The sequence below is a fragment of the Rana temporaria genome, chromosome 4 (assembly GCF_905171775.1).
Source record: "Rana temporaria chromosome 4, aRanTem1.1, whole genome shotgun sequence".
Classification (NCBI taxonomy): Eukaryota; Metazoa; Chordata; class Amphibia; order Anura; family Ranidae; genus Rana; species Rana temporaria.
In genome coordinates this window covers 418,497,105-418,517,818 of record NC_053492.1, presented here as the reverse complement: position 1 = coordinate 418,517,818, position 20,714 = coordinate 418,497,105, and the positions used below count along the sequence as shown (strand labels likewise).

Below are 20,714 nucleotides of genomic sequence, written 5' to 3'. Positions count from 1 at the left end.
TTCTGATGCACTGTAGTGCACTGCAACACACAGCAACACAACAATTGCATAGAGCTGTGGAAAAAAAGCAAGCACTGTAATATATTTTAAGACACAACGCACAACTGTGCATGCTCATATTGCACACCAGAGTACACTTTATTCTTACCTTTAAGACCCCTTTCACACTAGGGCGTTTTTCAGGTGCTTTAGTGTTAAAAAAACACCTGTAAAGTGCCTGAAAGAAGCTGCATCTGCAATCCCAATGTGAAAGCCCGAGTGCTTTCACACTAAAGTGCCTGAAAAACGCCACAGTGTGAAAGGGGTCTTAGCCTTAAAAAAAAAAGCGCCTGTAAAGTGCCTGAAAGAAGCCTCATCTGCAATCCCAATGTGAAAGCCCGAGTGCTTTCACACTGAGGCACTGCGCTAGCAGGGCGTCAAAAAAAGTCCTGCAAGCAGCTTCATTGCAGCGATTTAGGAGCGTTGAATACACTGCTCCTGAAGCGCCCCTTCTCATTGAGGGAGCTTTTTGTAACGCCAAAGAGCATGAACAAGCCCCAGTGTGAAAGGGGTCTTAGCGGCGCTTTACCAGCGTTTTTTGGGCGCTGGCAGTGTGAAGGGGCTCTGAAAGCACTCAGGCTTTCACATTGGGATTGCAGATGAGGCTTCTTTCAGGCGCTTTACAGGCGGTTTTTTTTATGCCAAAGCACCTGTAAAACGCCAGAAAAACGCCCCAATGTGAAAGGTGCCAAAGAGTGCCTGCTGGTGTGAATGATCCCTTAAAATAATTTTAAACCTGTGAAATTAAAAATGAACAAAGCATATCCTTCTGATAGTGTGTGCTTCCCTCTACCCAAAGCATAGTCTGCAGTGGAATATATTAGCCAAAGTTACCTTCCCAAAGGTACTCTATGGGATTTGGATCTGGTGACTGTGGAGGCCATTGGAGTACAGTGACCTCATTGTCATGTTCAAGACACCAGTGGTGAGATGATTGGAGCTTTGTGACATGGTGCATTATCCTGCTAGAAGTAGCCTCAGAAGATGGGTACACTGTAATCATAAAGGGATGGACATGGTCAGCAACAATACTCAGGTAGGCCGTGGTGTTTAAAAAGTGCTCATTTGGTACTAAGGGGTCCAAAGTGTGCCAAGAAAATATCTCCCACACCACCACCAGCCTGAACCATTGATACAAGGCATGATGGATCCATGTTTTCATGTTCTTTATGACAAATTCTAACCCTGCTATCTGAATGTCGCAGCTGAAATCGACTCATCAGACCAGGTAATGTTTTTCCAATCTTCTATTGTCCAATTTTGGTGAGCTTGTGTGAATTGTAGCCTCAGGTTCCTGTTCTTAGCTGACAGGAGTGGCACCCAGTGTGGTCTTCTGCTACTGTAGACAATTTTCTTCAAGGTTCGATGTGTTGTGCATTCAGAGATGGTATTCTGCATACCTTGGTTGTAACGAATGGTTATTTGAGTTACTGTTGCCTTTCTATCATCTCGTCTGCCCATTCCTCCCTGACCTCAACAAGGCATTTTTATCTGCACAATTGCCGCTCACTGGACTCTTTTTCGGACCATTCTCTGTAAACTCTAGAGATGGTTGTGTGTGCAAATCCCAGTAGATCAGCAGTTTTTGAAATATTCAAACTAGCCCATCTGGCACCAACAACCATGCCATGTCCAAAGTCAACTTAAATCTCCTTCCTTCCCCATTCTGATTCTCGCTTTGAACTTCAGCAAGTCGTCTTCACCGTGTCTAGATGCTTATGTAGCGCCCCCTTACTTTTCAGTATGGGCGCTACGCTAGAGTAAGTTGGAATGGGAGGATTAGTTTACTCCCATTCACGGTTTATGGAAATTTAGGCTGTTGGCAATTTTCAGAATTTGTCCTGTGGGTCAGTCTGCGCTCCGGGGGTGCGTTATCACCCCCGGGCGGCAGCTGGCGCTAGAGGGGTTCTGACAGACCCACCTTCTCTCAGCAGCCAATCAGAGGAGTTCTTCCCTCGTTAGGCATGCTGGGAGGGGGATATATCTGGGCAACCGCCTTTTGGCCGCTCTGTTCTGTGCGGGGCCCGAGTTCCAGGTGCGGTACCCACCTTCAGGGTGCGCGCATCCATAGGTCCCGCCAATGTGGCCTGCTTTACTGGGGTCACGCACCATGCGGAGCCTCATCCCAACCAAGAGAGGGACCCCAGCGACTGGCTGGGTCCCAACCTTCTGCTGAGAGGATCCTAAGCCGGGAGCTGTGCGATGGGGGATTGGCTCGGGAGAACCTAGAATCAGAGGTTGTCCAGGAGGCCCAGATGAACCATCGGGGATCCGGTCACCACACTGCATGACAGGTATGCTTAAGCTGTCAGTGGGTGATACTATCTGAACTGACTGGGAGGATTCACTCAACCTAATTTCACAAATCTCAAATTGTCGAGCCTGTGGCAGAGGCCTGTTCCTCCCAGTGATTCTTAAGTGGCGCTCCGGCTGCCAGGCCTGTGATAGATGCCTGTCCGGGGGCACTTTACCCACCCTGATTATGGTGGCGACGAATTGTGTTACATTATTGCTGAGAGCAGGCCATATCCAAAGCCTGATACTAAAGTTTCTCTACGCTCATCAACTTTTCTCTCTTGTGTGTCATGTTGATGTTGGCCATGTTAGGCCTTGGAATAAAGCATTGAAAACTCAATTGACGTCTGGACACTTGCTCTTTATTCACACTCACAGCTATTACCCCTAGACAAAGTCAAGAAGGTAACTTAAATAGGCCGATCCCAAATGAAACAGCGGCTCCCTCGGGGGTTGAGCGCTACACTTAAATGCATTAAGTTGCTGCCATGTGGTTGGCTGCTTAGCAATTTGTGTTACCAAGCAATCAAACACAAATTGTTCTTAATAAAGTGGCTGTTGGGTGTATATGGACACCTCGTTCATTCATCTATAAATTGGCCTTGGACCTGCTGTCAGCCATCTCTGATACCTCCCTATTGGTCAGTGAGGATGCCTGACATGCAGGGAGGAGGACTGGTGTAAAGTTTGAAATTAACAGGAGAAGTTTAAATTTTATATGACTTGAGCTGTCTATATTTCTGGATCTACTGCACATTTTGACATGTTTTTACTGAAGCGAACCTCTGCTTATGTTTTTTGTTCACCATCTGCTTGAGTTTAATTGCTTAAAATGAAGCTATGGGAAAAATAAATAATGACGTATATGATGCAGCCTGTTACTGGCTGGGTATTTTTTTTTTCACACTTCAGTGATCTTTATTCTGTACAAATGTAAAATTACACCATATCTATCCATGGTGTACGCTGTCAATTAGAGGTGAAACCAGTTTTTCCAGACTAGAGCCATAACATCTCTGCTTCGTAATACAAAGCTGAATCAATACAAAAAAGACTCTGCTGTAGACCGTAGCGCTGTAGGAGTGCTCAAGTAGTCAGCATTGTTGTATTGCAGCACTGATGTCTGGTGTTTAGCTTCCACTTTGGATACTATTTTTAAATATACCGTATATACTCGAGTATAAGCCGAGGTACCTAATTTTACCTAAAAAAATGGGAAAACGTATTGACTCGAATAAAAGCCAAGGGTGATAATGCAGCAGCCACTGTAAGAGGAAAAGAGGGTCAACAGCCCATTTGCACGCCTCACTATGCCCATTGCAACCTCACTGTGCCAACCTCACTGTGCCCATTGCAACCTCACTGTGCCCATCCTCACTGTGCCGGGTGTGCCCATTATCACTATGCCCATTGTCACTGTGCCCGTCATGACTGTACCTGAAAATGAGAGCCTGCAGGCGTTCATTCAATGTTTAAAACTCGCAGTCTCCTCCTGGTCCCTTCCGTGATAGGCAGCTGACACAGTTCCGCCTATCACAGACGTTCTCTCACCCTCGGACTCAGTTTCCCAGGAGACACTGTGTTCAGTGTTCCACCCATCACGGACATCCGAGGATGAAAAGGCTTCCGTGATTGGCTGAACACTGAACACAGTGTCTGCTAGGATGGGTGAGGATGAGAGAACGTTTATGATAGGCGTTTCTCAGCAGACAGAGTTCCTTGTGGACTTTGGGCATCCTACATCTTTGATGTCGACCAGTGTTGATGATCCCTACCTGCTTTTATTACCTGTGAGTTGCCCCTCATTAATGTGTCAACAAATTGTATGAAGTTACTACACTTATGTTACTACATTTAATGCCCTCTACTGATCCCCTTTGTGTCTGCTTTATCTCCTTTGTAATTTTTTTGGAGCAACACATGCTTTTCCATCAAGCAGTAACAGTCCTGCCTTGACTGCCAGATTGAAATTTGAACGTGACTGCTGCCCTCAAATCAACCACACAATAGAACTCAATTTAAAAAGCAGAATAAGTCAGTAAATGGTGTGAGGCCAAAGAGCAAATAAGCAAACTTGGTACTGACACAGATAGTAGTTCTAAAGGGATTTTTGGCTTGAATGAATTTAGCCCATGTACCGGTATGTACAGTATATTTCTGCAATATGCATGGACATAAAAAAGACATTCCATTACACACAAATACCCATCAGATTCAGCACTCACCAGAAACATCAGACCCACATTTATGAAGATCTATAAATGCTTGTTTTACAGCCTCCAGATCGTTGGTTCAACAAGTCGCCAGTAGCAATAGCAAACATACTATGCAGTTCTTTCTTCTCTGAAGCCTCGTACACACGACCGAGGAACTCGACGGGCGAAACACATAGTTTTCCTCGTCGAGTTCCTTGTTAGGCTGTCGAGGAACTCGACAAGGCAAGTTTCTCCATTCCTGTCGAGGAAAAAGAAGACATGCTCTCTTTTTGGCTCGACGGATTCATCGACAGTTTCCTCGTCGAAAAATGTACCCACGACCGGTTTCCTCTGAAAAAAAAAATCCCAGCAAGTTTCTTGCTGGTTTTTGCCGAGAAACTTGGTCGTGTGTACAAGGCCTGATCCTTTGATCACTGCCAAGCGCAACATCAGCATTGACAAACAGGACCATGGCTATAATCCACCTGGGACTTTCTACCTCTTCTCATCCCTCTCAAGAAAGCCTCCTCCAATATATGAGTCACTAAATTTAAATTTAAAGTGAACCAACAATGCACTAGCTTAAAGGAACCTATTTAGAAAATAAAAACAAACCTTTACAACCCCTTTAAAGCAAAAATAAAACCAGCATAGCGTAACTCCAGTTTATTTAAAACAAACTAAATACATATACAAACACAAGCTCTAGCATACCTGAAGTGTTTCTTCAATGTAAAATAAGAGGATGAGCTGCGGTTGAAAACCATTTTTTACAAGCATGTTGTTAATATTTCTCATGCAAAAATAGGACTCTTGTGACTGTGTGATGGAAAAAAGTTTTCCCTGGAGCAGTTTGGCTTGCCGACTGGCAATTTGTCATACAAGTCATTTCACATAGAATTTTGGAAAAACACACATTATTGCAAAATATGTCAAGGTATACATTCTGGTAAAGAGCAAAAAGGGCAGCAATAATACCCCGCATCACTAGGCTTGAAAGGGGTTATGTGTAAATATGGTGGTTACCAGTGGGTTCGAAATTATGTTCGAAATTATGTGAGGCGTTGGGTGCTTCCTTGTTTAGTAAACAAAGGTCTGGCCAGGCAAGGCTCCAGTAAGACCACTTTCACATTGAGGCGTGGAGCCGCAGTGACGGTATAGCCGCGCTATTTGTAGCGCCGCTATACCGTCGTATTTACCGCGATATTCGGGCGCTAGCAGTAAGGTTTTAACCCCTGCTAGCGGCTGAAAAAGGGTACGCGGGCGGTATTACCGCGCTTTCCCATTGATTTCAATGGGAAGGCGCGGTATAGGAGCGGTAAACACCCGACTCCTATACTGCAGTAAAGATGCGGCTAGGAGGACTTTTGGAGCGCTCCTGCTAGCGCACCGCTTCAGTGTGAAAGCCTTCGGGCTTTCACATTGAACACTACAGGGCAGGTTTTTTCATGCGTATAGCAGCGCTATTTTTAGCGATGTACCGCATGAAAAACGCCTCAATGTGAAAGAGGCCTTATTGTTGGTGTGGTGTAAGAGTAGGAAAATTTGACTGCATTGGTTGAATTGCTGGGCCCGCTACCTCATAGTATACAAGGATTAATGGGCGGTTGGATAACGCCAGGTAGAAACTTTGAAAGTGGATAGGACAGTTTGGGTAGGAACCCATCTTTGGTGTGGCATCCCCTGTTTCAATGGGGTCTAGTCATCTAGGTGTTATCATGCTATAGGTTATATCTGAAGTTAACTCAGAAATGAGAAATGCTCCCCAAGATGGTATGGACCAGCTTGGGACTCCATCAAAGTTATGGCTCGCAGATTGAGAAGATTTTCTCTGAACAGGCCTTTAAAGAACCTAGACTTATGTTTTCTCCTGCTTCAATGTTTTTTTATGATAAATTATTTTTATTTACAATATGTTGATATGGTATTTATGATACAGAGTAATAAATAGGCTGTGGTGAAAATAAATCATATACAGAACTACATGTTTGAATTCTTTATTGAGTGCTGGATATGTATTATTTCTGAGAAATAGAAGGTACAGCCTAGCCCAGAGGCAATTACTTAGCAATGTGCTTAGTGGCCTATGTATGGAATAGTGATGAGTATTTAGCTGTGAAGTGGCCTTCATTTTGTGGTATTTATTTCTTGGGGCATATGGAATGACATACAGTATACTTAATGTCACATTGTATGTTATGTATGATTTGTTATATAAGCTCCCTGTCATGTGTTCATTAGTAAAATATATAAATATATAAAATAATGAACCTAGAAAAATGCTTTTTTAATTTGATTAAATGTAAATACATTTTTACAAATATAGGCTCTTTGCTTTACTACTCCTCCTCCGCTTGTTCAGATACTGTTTTTAATTCTAGCATTTATTTCTCCCCTTTCTATCTCTGCAGGTCGAAGTAAAAAATGGATGTGTTAAATTAATTCGGCTCTGGAATCCTTGGGGTCAAGGAGAATGGAGAGGAGCCTGGAATGATAAGTAAGTCTAATCTAGACAGAATATGATTTGTGTGGATAGGTTTGACACTAAAGGATCACTAGAGAAGTCCTCTTCCTTTTCATTACAGTAAAGCAGTGTCATCATTTCCTCCACCAACTCAACCATGTGAACTGTTTAATCATCTCCCCTAGTATTAAACCCATGATTAGCAAGGTCAGATCAGTTCATCAAACCAGAATCCATACTGAATGGGGACAAACTGATGTGTAGCTTTTGTGAGCCATTAAATGGCTCCTTTCGATATGCTTCCACTTTGCTTGCTCTATTAACCTCAAGGCAAGCTCTCAACAGTGCCCTCTTTTTAGGTGATACAAAACACACACTATTTAATTCACATGATCCCTTCTCTTTACAGTGGGGATCGAAAGTTTGGGCACCCCAGGTAAAAATGTGTATTAATGTGCATAACGAAGCCAAGGAAAGATGGAAAAATCTCCAAAAGGCATCAAATTACAAATTAGACATTCTTATAATATGTCAAGAAAAGTTCGAATTTATTTCTATCATTTACACTTTCAAAATTACAGAAAACAAAAAAATGGCGTCTGCAAAAGTTTGGGCACCCTGCAGAATTTATAGCATGCACTGCCCCCTTTGCAAAGCTGAGACCTGCCAGTGTCATGGATTGTTCTCAATCATCGTCTGGGAAGACCAGGTGATGTCAATCTCAAAGATTTTAAATGCCCAGACTCATCTGACCTTGCCCCAACAATCAGCACCATGGGTTCTTCTAAGCAGTTGTCTAGAAAACTGAAACTGAAAATAGTTGACGCTCACAAAGCTGGAGAAGGCTATAAGAAGATAGCAAAGCGTTTTCAGATGTCAATATCCTCTGTTCGGAATGTAATTAAGAAATGGCAGTCATCAGGAACAGTGGAAGTTAAAGCAAGATCTGGAAGATCAAGAAAAATTTCAGACAGAACAGCTTGCAGGATTGTGAGAAAAGCAATTCAAAACCCACAGTTGATTGCACGATCCCTCCAGAAAGATCTGGCAGACCCTGGAGTTGTGGTACACTATTCCACTATAAAGAGATACTTGTACAAATATGGTCTTCATGGGAGAGTCATCAGAAGAAAACCTCTTCTACGTCCTCACCACAAAAATCAGCGTTTGAACTTTGCAAATGAACATATAGACAAGCCTGATGCATTTTGGAAACAAGTTCTGTGGACCGATGAGGTTAAAATAGAACTTTTTGGCCGGAATGAGCAAAGGTACGTTTGGAGAAGAAAGGGCACAGAATTTAATGAAAATAACCTCTGTCCAACTGTGAAGCATGGGGGTGGATCAATCATGCTTTGGGGTTGTATTGCAGCCAGTGGCACAGGGAACATTTCAAGAGTAGAAGGAAAAATTGATTCAATAAAATGTCAGCAAATTTTGGATGGTAACTTGATGCCATCTGTGAAAAAGCTGAAGTTAAAGGGGTTTTGAAAGTTTTTTTTTTATTTTCTAAATAGGCTACTTTAAGCTAGTGCATTGTTGGTTTACTTACCTTTTCCTTCAATTTTTCTTCTAAATGTTTATTTTTCTTTGTTTCCTTTGTCTGAATTTCTCACTTCCTGTTCCTCCTCAGTAAGGTGTTCAGTAAGCTGTTCTAAATGACTTTCCACCGCTCGGATGATGGTGGAAAGCTTACCGAGGAGAAACAGGAAGTGAGAAATTCAAACAAAGAAAAACAACATTTAGAAGGGAAATCGAAGAAAAAGGTAAGTGAACCAACAATGCACTACCTTAAAGGAACCTATTTAGAGAATAAAAGATGAACCTTTACAACCCCTTTAAAGAGAGGATGGCTTCTACAAATGGATAATGATCCTAAACACACCTCAAAATACACGGGGGATTACATCAAGAGGCGTAAACTGAAGGTTTTTACAATCTCCTGACCTCAACATAATTGAAAATCTATGGATAGACCTTAAAAGAGCAGTGCGTGACAGACAGCCCAGAAATCTCAAAGAACTGGAAGACTTTTGTAAGGAAGAATGGGCAAAGATACCTCAAACAAGAATTAAAAGACTCTTGGCTGGCTAGAAAAAGTGTTTACAAGCTGTGATACTTGCCAAAGGGGGCAGTACAAGATATTAACTCTGCAGGGTGCCCAAACTTTTGCAGACGCCATTTTTTTATGTTTTCTGTAATTTTGAAAGTGTAAATGATAGAAATAAAATCTAACATTTGTTGACATATTATAAGAATGTCTAATCTGTAATTTGATGCCTTTTGGAGATTTTTCCATCTTTCCTTGGCTTCGTTATGCACATTAATACAAATGTTTACCTGGGGTGCCCAAACTTTCGATCCCCACTGTATGTATGCAAAGATAAAATACAAAATGAATATCAAATAAATGTTTTTCATAGTTATATAAATAAGTATTTGAACTCAAATCTTTATTATTTTAGTGAAAAATCATGGTGTCAGCTATCCAGGGGAAGGTTGTACCAATCAGTTTGTTTCATTCCCCTCCGGCCTGTGTCTATACTTTGCATGTACTTAGAATTACAGGGAGTAGAATTAATCAACATGTAATATCCTGCCCCCATAGCATTTAATTGTTTAGTGGGCATGGAGAAGGAGGGAGGGAGTTGGCTGTCATTTATCCAGAATGTATACTCCCACATGTGTGACTCTATAGTTATGTGGGCTGCACAGAAAAGAAAAAGGAGGAGATGGACAGTTTAGAAGGAAACTGAAGCTGAAGAATGCTTAGTAGATGTGTCTGCGGCTGGTCTACACAATCTCAGGCTGCAGCGGGGACACAGACAAGGAGGGAGGGACAGTGAACGGTAGGATCAACTTTTTTTTTTTTCAGAATACAGAAAACAAAACCCTGACCCTGAGTGAGTATGAACAGCATTTGATACATGCTGTTTAATGATTAGGGCTTAATGACACTTTTTAAAATAATATAATTATTAATGACACTTTAACTTGTAATCCTTACTTGGACATGTGTAAAAGTACAGTCAATAATGAGGGTAGGGTGGCATCGCAAAAAGTGGAAAGATTGCAACATATATTACAGGTGGGACAGTGATTGGGGAAGTTTTTTTTAAACTGCCCAGTTATTTGCCCCATCAGGTATTTTAAGGCCTAGTGAGTTAAGATGAGCAGTATAGGACAATAGAGTGCAGGTGTTCAAAATTCTGGAGAAAATATTGTCTTGCTTGGCACCCCCACCCCCCCAAATATACAGCACCAGCCGCCTCTGGAATTGGGTAAGGGTTATGACTCATCCTGGCAGCTCTCTGGCGCCTCCCCTTGGTCATGGCAAATGGACAACTAAAATCATTGGAAGGAGCTTGCTTTATATTTTCTCGTTAGAAATTTCCTTTAAAAACGCAGAAAAATAAATCTCTTTTTGAAGAGACAACAAATATAAGTGTATATCAGGTTAGAGAGGTACAGCACAGACCTGCGGCATTTTTCAAGGTGAGTGAAACCTAGGACACACTTGCCACAACTGAAGAAGAGGAGTTTAGCTCTGGAAGCTGTACCCAAAGGTCTAGTCACCAGTTTTGCCAGTGGTCTCACACAGTAATAGCATAGCAAATCTTTAAGTTCAGTTCCACTTTAAACACATTAAAAGAAAATGGTGCCCAACTCCCCTGCAAATGAAGCATTCAGTTTCAGAATAAAAAAATGTAAAATCAAAAGGGTGGCAACCTACCCCTGCATATTATGCCTTATCTATGTCACAAGCTGGTGTCCTTTCAGGCGATTGCTGAGGACTTTCTCTGATCTAGTGGTGGGGGATTATCTAGGTCCCTAGGCAGCTGGATAACCTGCGTACCAGTAATTTTTTATATCAGATTATTTTCTCTTTTTTTCTTTTCAGAAGTTTGACTTGGAAGGAACTAAGAGAGGAGGACAGGCAGACGCTGCGGAGGGTCAGGGAAGACGGTGAATTCTGGTATTTTAGGCTGATTTGAAATATAAGATATTTGTCTAGTTATTTTTTTAAGGATGACAGCACATAATTTTTGCTCTGTCCCCGTGAACTTAAGTACCCCACCACCCCCCTTTTTCCAATGCATGATAACCTCCTCCAACCAGTGTTCACAGCCTCCATCAGTCCTTCTTCACATCCTTCCTCCCAGGATTTTTTATGCATTGGCCACACCTGTACAGAAGATCCGCATAGAGTTCTATGACACTGTCTCGTCATGCTGCATACACACCATCAGTTTGTCTGATGAAAACGGTCTGATGGACCGTTTTCATCAGACTAACCTATCGTGTGTGGGCCCCATCAGTTTTTTATCCATCAGTCAAAAAACTAGGAACTTGTTTTAAAATTATCTGATGGATAAAAAACCTATAGAAAAAAACGATCGTCTGTGGGTATGTCCATCGGTTAAAAATCCACGCATGCAATCAAGTCGACGCATGCTTGGAAGCATTGAACTTCATTTTTTTCAGCACGTCGTTGTGTTTTATGTCACCGCGTTCTGACACGATTGTTTTTTTAACTGATGGTGGGTAGGCGCGACTGACCATCAGTCAGCTTCATGGGATAACTGATGGAAAAATCCATCAGACTGTTTTCATCAGACGAACTGATCGTGTGTACAGGGCATTAGACTTGAATGCCCAGTGTAAATAAATCTTATGCCGCATACACACGATTATTTTTCGGCATGAAAAAAAACGTTGTTTTAAAATAATGTAATTTAAAATGATCATGTGTGGGCTTCACATCATTTTTCGGCTTCTGAAAAACGACAAAAAAAAATTCGAACATGCTGCATTTTTTAACAACGTTTTAAGCAATGTCGTTTTTCGGGTTGTAAAAAATGATCTTGTGTGGGCTAAAACGACGTTAAAAACCTGCACATGCTCAGAAGCAAGTTATGAGACGGGAGCGCTCGTTCTGGTAAAACTACCATTCATAATGGAGTAAGCACATTCATCGCGCTGTAACAGACAGAAAAGCGCGAATCGTCTTTTACTAACACGGAGTCAGCTAAAGCAGCCCAAAGGGTGGCGTCATCCGCATGGAACTTCCCTTTTATAGTGCCGTCATACGTGTTGTACGTCACCGCGCTGCGCTAGAGCATTTTTAAAAAACGATGGTGTGTGGGCAACGTGGTTTTAATGATGAAGTTGGAAAAACATTGTTTTTTCTACATGCCGAAAAACGTCGTTTTTTTCATGCCGAAAAATGATCGTGTGTACGCGGCATTAGACTTTAAAGCGGGAGTTCACCCGAAATTTTTTTTTAACATTAGATTGATGCTCATTTTGTCAAGGTGAATCGGGTAGTTTTTTTAAGATCGAAGCAGTACTTACCGTTTTAGAGAGCGATCTTCTCCGCCGCTTCCGGGTATGGTCTTCGGGACTGGGCGTTCCTATTTGATTGACAGGCTTCCGACAGGCTTCCGACGGTCGCATACATCGCGTCACGAGTAGCCGAAAGAAGCCGAACGTCGGTGCGGCTCTATACAGCGCCTGCGCACCGACGTTCGGCTACTTTCGGAAAATTGTAACGCGATGTATGCGACCGTCGGAAGCCTGTCGGAAGCCTGTGAATCAAGTAGGAACTCCCAGTCCCGCAGCCCATACCCGTAAGCGGCGGAGAAGATGCATCTCTAAAACGATAAGTACTGCTTCGATTGTAAAAAAAACACCCGATTCCCCTTGACAAAACGAGCCTCAATCTAATGTTAAAAAAAAAGGTTTTTGGGTGAACCTCCACTTTAACATCTGTCTGAAGAGTACAACATTATCTGAATAGTTTATATGGGCTGTAATTACCTTTTTTTCTTGCAAAATTACTTTGCGACCCTTTTTTTGTTTGCATATTTCAAAAACACATGAATAAAGCCCCCCAACACCCCAAGACAAAAAGTTCATACTTTTTTTGTCCATGCTGTGAGCTCCATGTTATTACAGGAACACATTTTAGTAAAGCAACTTTTTTGTGTTTCATTAGGATGTCTTGGGAAGATTTTTCTCTGGAGTTTTCCATAATTATCCTCTGCAATCACATCCCAGACTTCCTGGACTGTGGAGAGCAGCAAAGGCGATGGTACAAGAGAATGTTCTGGAACCGCTGGACCAAAGATGGTAACACTTTTACTGACAGCAAAAGTATTTTTGAGGTTGAGGAAGTGGAAGTTAGAGCAATAGATAGATAGATAGAGTAGCAGCTGGTTGTTTTTGGAGGGTGGCGCAAACCCCTCCAGATCCAGGCACAATGAACACCATATTGGTGAGGATACAGTCCATAGTCTATCCTTCTGCTTTGGGAAAGCTCAATGAAGAGGCTCCTTTCTAACACAACACAGGGTGCAACCAGCAGATGAGCCAGCAACTTGGATTCCCCAAAGCTCGCATGATTCCTGAGCAGGCAGATTTAGGAGAGGAGGAATGCTTGTGTAGCGCCTGTGTACCTTCAGTACAGGTGCTGTTCTAAATTTAGAGGGGGATGAGAGAGTTAGTTGGCTCTCATCCAAGTGATTTGTGCAAATTGGGCCTCTGTTCTAGCTGGGCTGTGCTGTCGGTTCATTCTGTGTTCCTGAGGTGCTTTTCCACCCCGGGGCGGCAGGTGGCGGCAGTGGAGTTCAGCCTGGAGTGCTTCTTGCCAGCAGCCAATCGGGAGGGTTTTTCCCTCGCGGGCCATGCTGGGGGAGGGTACTTCTGGAGCGGGCGCCATGAGGCGGGGTTCTTGTGCTTGTTCTTGTTCCGGGTGTGGCGTCCACCTTCAGGGTGGACCACACATCACGGCTCCCCGGTGATGCGGCCTACTTGGTCGGGGTGCCCGTGCCATGCGGTGTTCCTGGTTCCGGGACCATGTTGGCCCGGAACATCTAAAGCTGTGGCGGGGCTCCAGTAGTCGACTGGGCCCCAATTCAGAGGAGATCCCAAGCGAGATAGCTGTTCGGTGGGGAGTCCGTCTGAGGAGCGCCAATGAGAGGCTGGTGGTCCAACAGGGCCTAGACAATCCACCGGGGATCGAGGTAACATAAAACTCTGATGGGGTGGGAGTTAGCCACTTGTCAGTCGGGAACCTAATTGAAACTACCTGAGCGAGATCCGTGCCCTAAGAAGTTTACTGAGGAGAACAGTCTCCATATTCTAAGTTCTGAGGCCAGGTCTGTGGCAGAGACCTGTTCCTCTCAAAAGTGCTGAGTGATACCCTGGCTGCCAGGTCGGTGTGAAAGGCCTGTCCAGGTACACTATACCCACTCCGAGCGGAGTGGCGAGGAAAGTGAAGTGTCGTTGGAAGCAGGACTGCTTCTGTTCTATTGGGCCTGAATCTGCTAATTCTTCCCCTCACCCATCTTTCATCTATCTACCTCAAGTTTACTGTTTGCCGTGTTGGGCAGAAATAAAAGCACACGAAATACACCTGCTGTTTGGACATTCCATCATTGCTGCTCTCATCTATCTACCCCTAGACGCTCATAGAGGTACCACGCCATCCCAATCTATAACCAGCGGCTCCTTCGGGGGTGAGTGCTACACTTGTTTAACCCAATAAGTGCAAGGCACACACCGCTTGACTTTAATCCACAGCTCAGACCACAGCACTGACAGCAGAGGCAGATGGGGGAAAGGCTCAGCCTGAACCTGTTACAGACAATGGATATTCCTGTTTCTCCTGAGAGATGATGAAGTAGGGCACTTTAATTGCTACTCCAGGGATATGAAGGAGTGGGGCAGGGACAGGGCTGCTATTTCCCATTATCTCAGGGTCTGAACAATTGCTTCCAGCAGCTGATCAGAGCATACTGTATGCAACATCTCAAAGTTCTGATGCCCAACCTGCTCTACCTGATCGAGTTGTCATACATAGACAGTCAGTCCATGTACCTTACTGGCCCTGGGGTGAGGCTCATTTACACAAGCTGCAGCTAGGTTGAAAAAAAAACCCTGCCAGGTCTGCACTTACCCCATCCAGGTTGGGGCTTTCCCGACTTCTCCTCCCGGATAATCCGGTCTTAAGATCTGCCTCCTATCCTGATTGAAGAGAAGCTGGAAGACAATAACGAATATTGATTTGCTAATGTCACAAGTGGGTGGGTTCGGGGCGCTGTGCTCTGCGCCCTGAGCCCAACTTTTTTGAGGCCAATTAGAGCCCCAGGCTCTAATCATGTTCTTAAAAATATATATATATATATAAATCCAGCGCCCCACATGGAGATTAGGGGACAGCACATGGAGATTAGGGAGGGTGGTGCCCCTGCACCCCTTATGGACCGCCCGCCGATAGATAGATAGATAGATAGATAGATAGATAGATAGATAGATAGATAGATAGATAGATTGCTATGAGATGGATGGACAGATAGATAAATAGATACATAGATCTTTACAAAGTGAGAGGAATTCCATTCTTAGATAGTAATCACCAGGACAGGGGCTGAAAATTGGAGGATGTTCCTTTACCCCGTGTTCTGATGACAAATCTAACATGAATGGCTTGTGACTTTCTGTCTTGATAACAATGTTCAACAGACAAATGCAGAGGTTTAATCTACTTAGAGATAAAAACTTCACAGAGGTTCTAATCCTTCCCTACTCTATAAAAAAATTTAAAAAACTTTGGCTAAACACACTTAAATATGTTGTTGTTTTTTCATTTCAGAGTTGTTCAGCAGGAACCCTCAATACATGATAACCGTGACGTCCTCTGATGAGGTGAACAAAGGGTACAATGTGGTCATATCGCTAATGCAAAGTAGCAGGAATCGACAAAAATTTGGAGGTCAATGGCTCCCTATTGGATTTAAGGTCTTTAAGGTACATACAGTATATATCCATTTCATCACTCGGGAAATGTATCTTTTTTGTGTGCAAGGCAATAGGTAGAGGCGGTGTTAATCTCATCCAATTTGCTTTTAGGTCTGAACTTCATGCACAAAAACCTTCATTTAAATACAGTTGTGCTCATAAGTTTACATACCCTGGCAGAATTTATGATTGCTTGGCCATTTTTCAGAGAATATGAATGAAAACACAAAAACTTTTCTTTCAGAAAAAGAGCCTCATCCAGAAATATCACAAAAGACTTCAAGCTGTCATTGATGTTAAAGGGGGGCAATACACGGTATTAAGAGATATGTAAACTTTTGATCGGGGTAATTTGGGTAGTTTCTGTTGCCATTATGATGAAAAAAGAGTAAACACGGTTGATTGATAATAAATGGCTTCAGCCAAACACTAACCATGAGTGAAAGAAAAGTTTTTGTGTTATCATTCATAGTCTCTGAAAAATGGCCAAGAAATCATAAATTCTGCCAGGGTATGTAAACTTATGAGCACACCTGTATATATATCAATAGCCACAGAGGGAAAAGAAAATCACAGTGGGGTGGATTTACTAAAAGCAAATAGACTGTTGCACTAATTTTCCCCCAGAACTTAGTAAATGTGGTAAAGCTTTACTTTGTAAAGAATACCCAATCATGTAAAGGAAAAAAAATATATAGCATCTCTTCTTGCACATGATTGGATGATGGAAATCAGCAGAAGTTTATCACATTTACTAAGCTCTAGTGAAAATGAGTGCAACTAAGTGCACAGTCTTTTGGCCTTTAGTAAATCCATTCCATTGTGTGCACCAAATGCCTTTGAAACCCATATAAGATCTTGTAAAAGTAGCAGTGATTTCGTCACTGTACTCATAGGTGTGCGCAGCCTGTGGCATTAGGGTGTGCACCTGAAAGCTCAAAAACACGGTACAGTTCTCTCACTGTGTTCATTCAGAAAGGGAAGGGGCCGGTGAATTACATTACTCCTTCCCCCACTCATACTGAAATATCATCTACGTGTGCCAACTGCAGTAGCCAATGGGAAAGGAGGGAAGCTAGCCATGCTGTGGGAGGAGACACCAGGCAGAAGGGGGAATCTGCACTGCAGGGAGTGATTAGGGTGTGCCTGGGCACACCTGGCACACCCTGTGCGCACGCCTATGAATGTACTGTACATAGCCTGTGCAGACTGCAGACAGCAGAGCTGTGGGAGGGACCCAACAGCTCCACCCACTACAGGCTGCCTGCAGTAAACTACAGGAGGGGCGGAGACAAGACCAGTCACCCTGCACAAGGAGAGAAAACAGCAGTGACTTTATTACAGCAGTAAAGTGCAATAGTTGTTTCATGCTCAATTACTGCAGATATGTGAGAGAAATACAAAAAGGGACACTATTGATGCACATTCCTCTTGTATTTAGACAGCATTGGTTTTGCACAGAGATAAGCTGTAAATACAGCACTTTAAGGCCGGGTACTAACGAGCAAACATGTACGATGAAACCGGTCCGTCGGACCGTTTTCACCGTACATGTCTGCCCGAGGGCTTCTGTACGATGGCTGTACTAACCATCGTACAGAAGTCCGCGCGTAAACAATACGCGGGGCGTGGCCGCGTCGTCGCCGCTACGATGACGCGCCGATGACATGGCGACGTGGGCGGGCCTGCCATTTAAATGCTTCCACGCATGCGTCGAACTCATTCGACGCATGCGAGGGACGGCGGGCGCTCGGACATGTACGGTAGGTCTGTACTGACGACCGTACATGTCCGAGTGGGCAGAATTCCAGCGGATGGTTTTAAAACACATCCAGGAATATTTGTCTGCTGGGAAAAGGCCCGGCGGGCAAATGTTTGCTGGAAATCTGCCCGCTCGCGCCTACACACGACCAAACATGTATGCTGAAACTGGTCCGCGGACCAGTTTCAGCATACATGTTTGGTCGTGTGTACGGGGCCTTAGGTGCACTAAATCCTTCATTAAAGCACTATACTTATTAGTAAGGTACAGGTCCTCTTTAGCTAATTTCTATAAAGAAAGGCTGTAGACAAATAAAGCTACTCAGCCCTCGCAGAAGAACAGGACAGCCGTGACAGGAGATACATAACGCTGATTAAACAATCTGCTTACTGACGCAGCAATCAGCCAGGAAATACAATATAGTCTCGTGTTGTGGCTAAATGTTGAATTGATTATATTGACTGGATCTCATCGCTCAAAGCTCTTAAATTTATCGCCGGGCATTCCGCTGTGATTTGTTTTCCCGCTGCTGCTAATGTGTTTACAGACTCAAGCAGCAGAACCACTGCAGCATTCAAATTATCATCAACATGTGGCCTTGCGTTATCATTATAACAAATCAGTGTCTAATATTGTCACCGTGTTTATTTATTACAACTGGCAGAAAGGAACAGTGGGCCAGATTCACAGAAGAAGTACGCCGGAGTATCTACTGATACTCCGGCGTACTTTCAAATTTGCCGCGTCGTATCTTTAGTTTGAATCCTCAAACCAAGATACGACGGCTTCTGGCTTCGATCCAACAGGCGTACGGCTTCGTACGCCTTCGGATCGTAGGTGCAATACTTCGGCGCCCGCTGGGTGGAGTTTGCGTTGTTTTCCGTGTCGGGTATGCTAATTAGCTTTTTCCGGCGATCCACGAAGGTACGCACGGCCATCGTATTCTCTTACGTCGTCGCTAGTCGGCTTTTCCCGGCGTATAGTTAAAGCTTCTATTTTGTGGCGTATAGATAGACCTGACATGTTAAAGTATGGCCGTCGTTCCCGCCTCGAATTTTGAATATTCTTTTTTTGCGCAAGTCGTCCGTGAATAGGAAAGGACGTAACTCACGTCTACGTTCAAAAATGACGTTGGTGCGATGTCATTTCGCGCAAAGCACGGCGGGAAATTTCAAAACGGAGCATGCGCAGTACGTTCGGCGCGGGAACACGCCAAATTTAAATGATCCACGCCCCCTACCCAGATCATTTGAATTAGGCGGGCTTGCGCCGGAGGGATTTACGCTATGCCGCCGCAACTTTACAGGCAAGTGCTTTGTGAATCAAGCACTTGCCCGTAAAACTTGCGGCGGCGTAACGTAAATGCGATACGTTACGCCGCCGCATATGTACCTGAACCTCCATCAACACCAAACAGCTAGAATAGAAGCATCCCCCTACTGGGCTAGTGCATTCCGATAGCCACTGGTGGAAGCTGTCACAGTACTCGGGCAATGACTTTATCTGGCAAAGAAAATTCAAAACAGTGTATGGCCACTTTTGGTCTTAATGAGAACATATTTGGGAGAGGTTTTATATTTCAGCCTAAGAGAAGTCAAAGATGAGATTGGATGAGATTGGATGAGAAAACCAGACTCACAATTCATCCCAAAGGTGTTTAGAAAAGTTTAGGGTCAGGGTTCTGTGCAGACCACTCAAGGTCCTCCACACCAAATTCATCAAACCATGTCTTTATGGAGCTGGCTTTGCCCAGTGGCACAATCATGCTAGAACAGAAAAGGACCTTCCCAAAACTGTGTGCCACAAGGATGGATGTACACACTAGAAACACCTGAACTCAATCATTTGGAGGTTTCACATACTGTACTTTTGGCAATATAAAAAGTTCTGATGATTAAGTGCTTACTTTGGGTCATATGGTTTATGTTCAACAAAATATCAGATTGGAAACTGGCAGTGTTAATTTTGACATCAAATTTCGATTTAGTTTTAGTCATAGTCTTGACTAAAATGGCGCACATGATCGTAAATTCCGTCAAGAAAACCGTGGATTTTTTTCCGCCAGAATTTTGGCTCAAACTTGTGTTGCATACACACGGTCACACAATAAATTCCGACAGAAAAAGTCAGATGGGGCCTACACATGGTCGGAATTTCCGAGCAAAGGTTCACATCTAACTTTTCTTTTTGGAAATTCCGATCGTGCATTAGTCATATTTTAGTCATCTGAATTGTTTTATTTTTAATCTTATTTTAGTCAACTAACATCTTCTACATTTTAGTTGACTAAAATTTAATGGGTTTAGTTAAAATGTAATGCATTATTTAAGCATTTCTCTCATTATATACTCCTGGAGTAAAAATTAAATACACTGTAACATATTATTATTTATGGTATTAAGGTTTGAACATGTACTACAGACACAGATTTAGCCAGTGTGATGTATAATCATTATAAATAAAACCAAATTTCATAAACAAACAAAAATATTGCTTTTTGACAAACAGTAGTGCAACTTTAATATATATATATATATATATATATATATATATATATATATATATATATATATATATACACATATATATATATATATATTTATTTAAAACTGTAAACTCTACTTTCAGCAGCCTAGTAGATGATGCCCACGTATTATATCGTAGTGCAGTGTTCATGTTTGGACTAAAATGCCATTCATTAACTATATTACCAAAAGTAAACACATAAACTTTAATTGTATCCTAGTCTAAATAGTCCGTAGGGTTATAAACCTCATCTTCCATCTCCAATGATGATTTCCCAACGTGAAATATTGCTGCAAATGGCAAAAGGACATGAAATAACAACTACAATAATTATCACGATAAAAAAAAAAAAACTTGCAGATCTTAATAAAGTTTAGATTTCTTGTTGTTAGCTTTGTTAGCAGTAAATCAGGTACAATCAGATTTTCACGCTTATCAAACTTTGAAAGATATTGTTTATGAAGATAATGTGCAGTACTTTTCATAATTTTCTTTCTTTGTTTAATTATTATGTTCGGCACTTGAAAGAAATGGAAAACATATTACAGGCATACCCCACTTTTAAGTACACAGTGGGGTTTATTTACTAAAGCTGGAAAGCGCAAAATCAGGCTCACTTCTGCATAAAATC

At 42.8% G+C, this 20,714-nt stretch overlaps 1 protein-coding gene across 2 annotated transcripts in view; it reads left to right on the top strand.

Annotated features, from left to right (window-relative positions):
* The window catches only part of LOC120937818 (calpain-13-like), a 93,041-nt gene that overhangs the window by 29,140 nt on the left and 43,187 nt on the right, over positions 1–20,714 (top strand). For both annotated transcript variants that reach the window (XM_040351315.1, XM_040351316.1), the window contains exons 10-13: positions 6,941–7,026; positions 10,895–10,969; positions 12,992–13,125; positions 15,650–15,804. In XM_040351315.1, the coding sequence (XP_040207249.1) occupies positions 6,941–7,026; positions 10,895–10,969; positions 12,992–13,125; positions 15,650–15,804 (450 nt within the window). The remainder of the gene's footprint in view (positions 1–6,940; positions 7,027–10,894; positions 10,970–12,991; positions 13,126–15,649; positions 15,805–20,714) is intronic.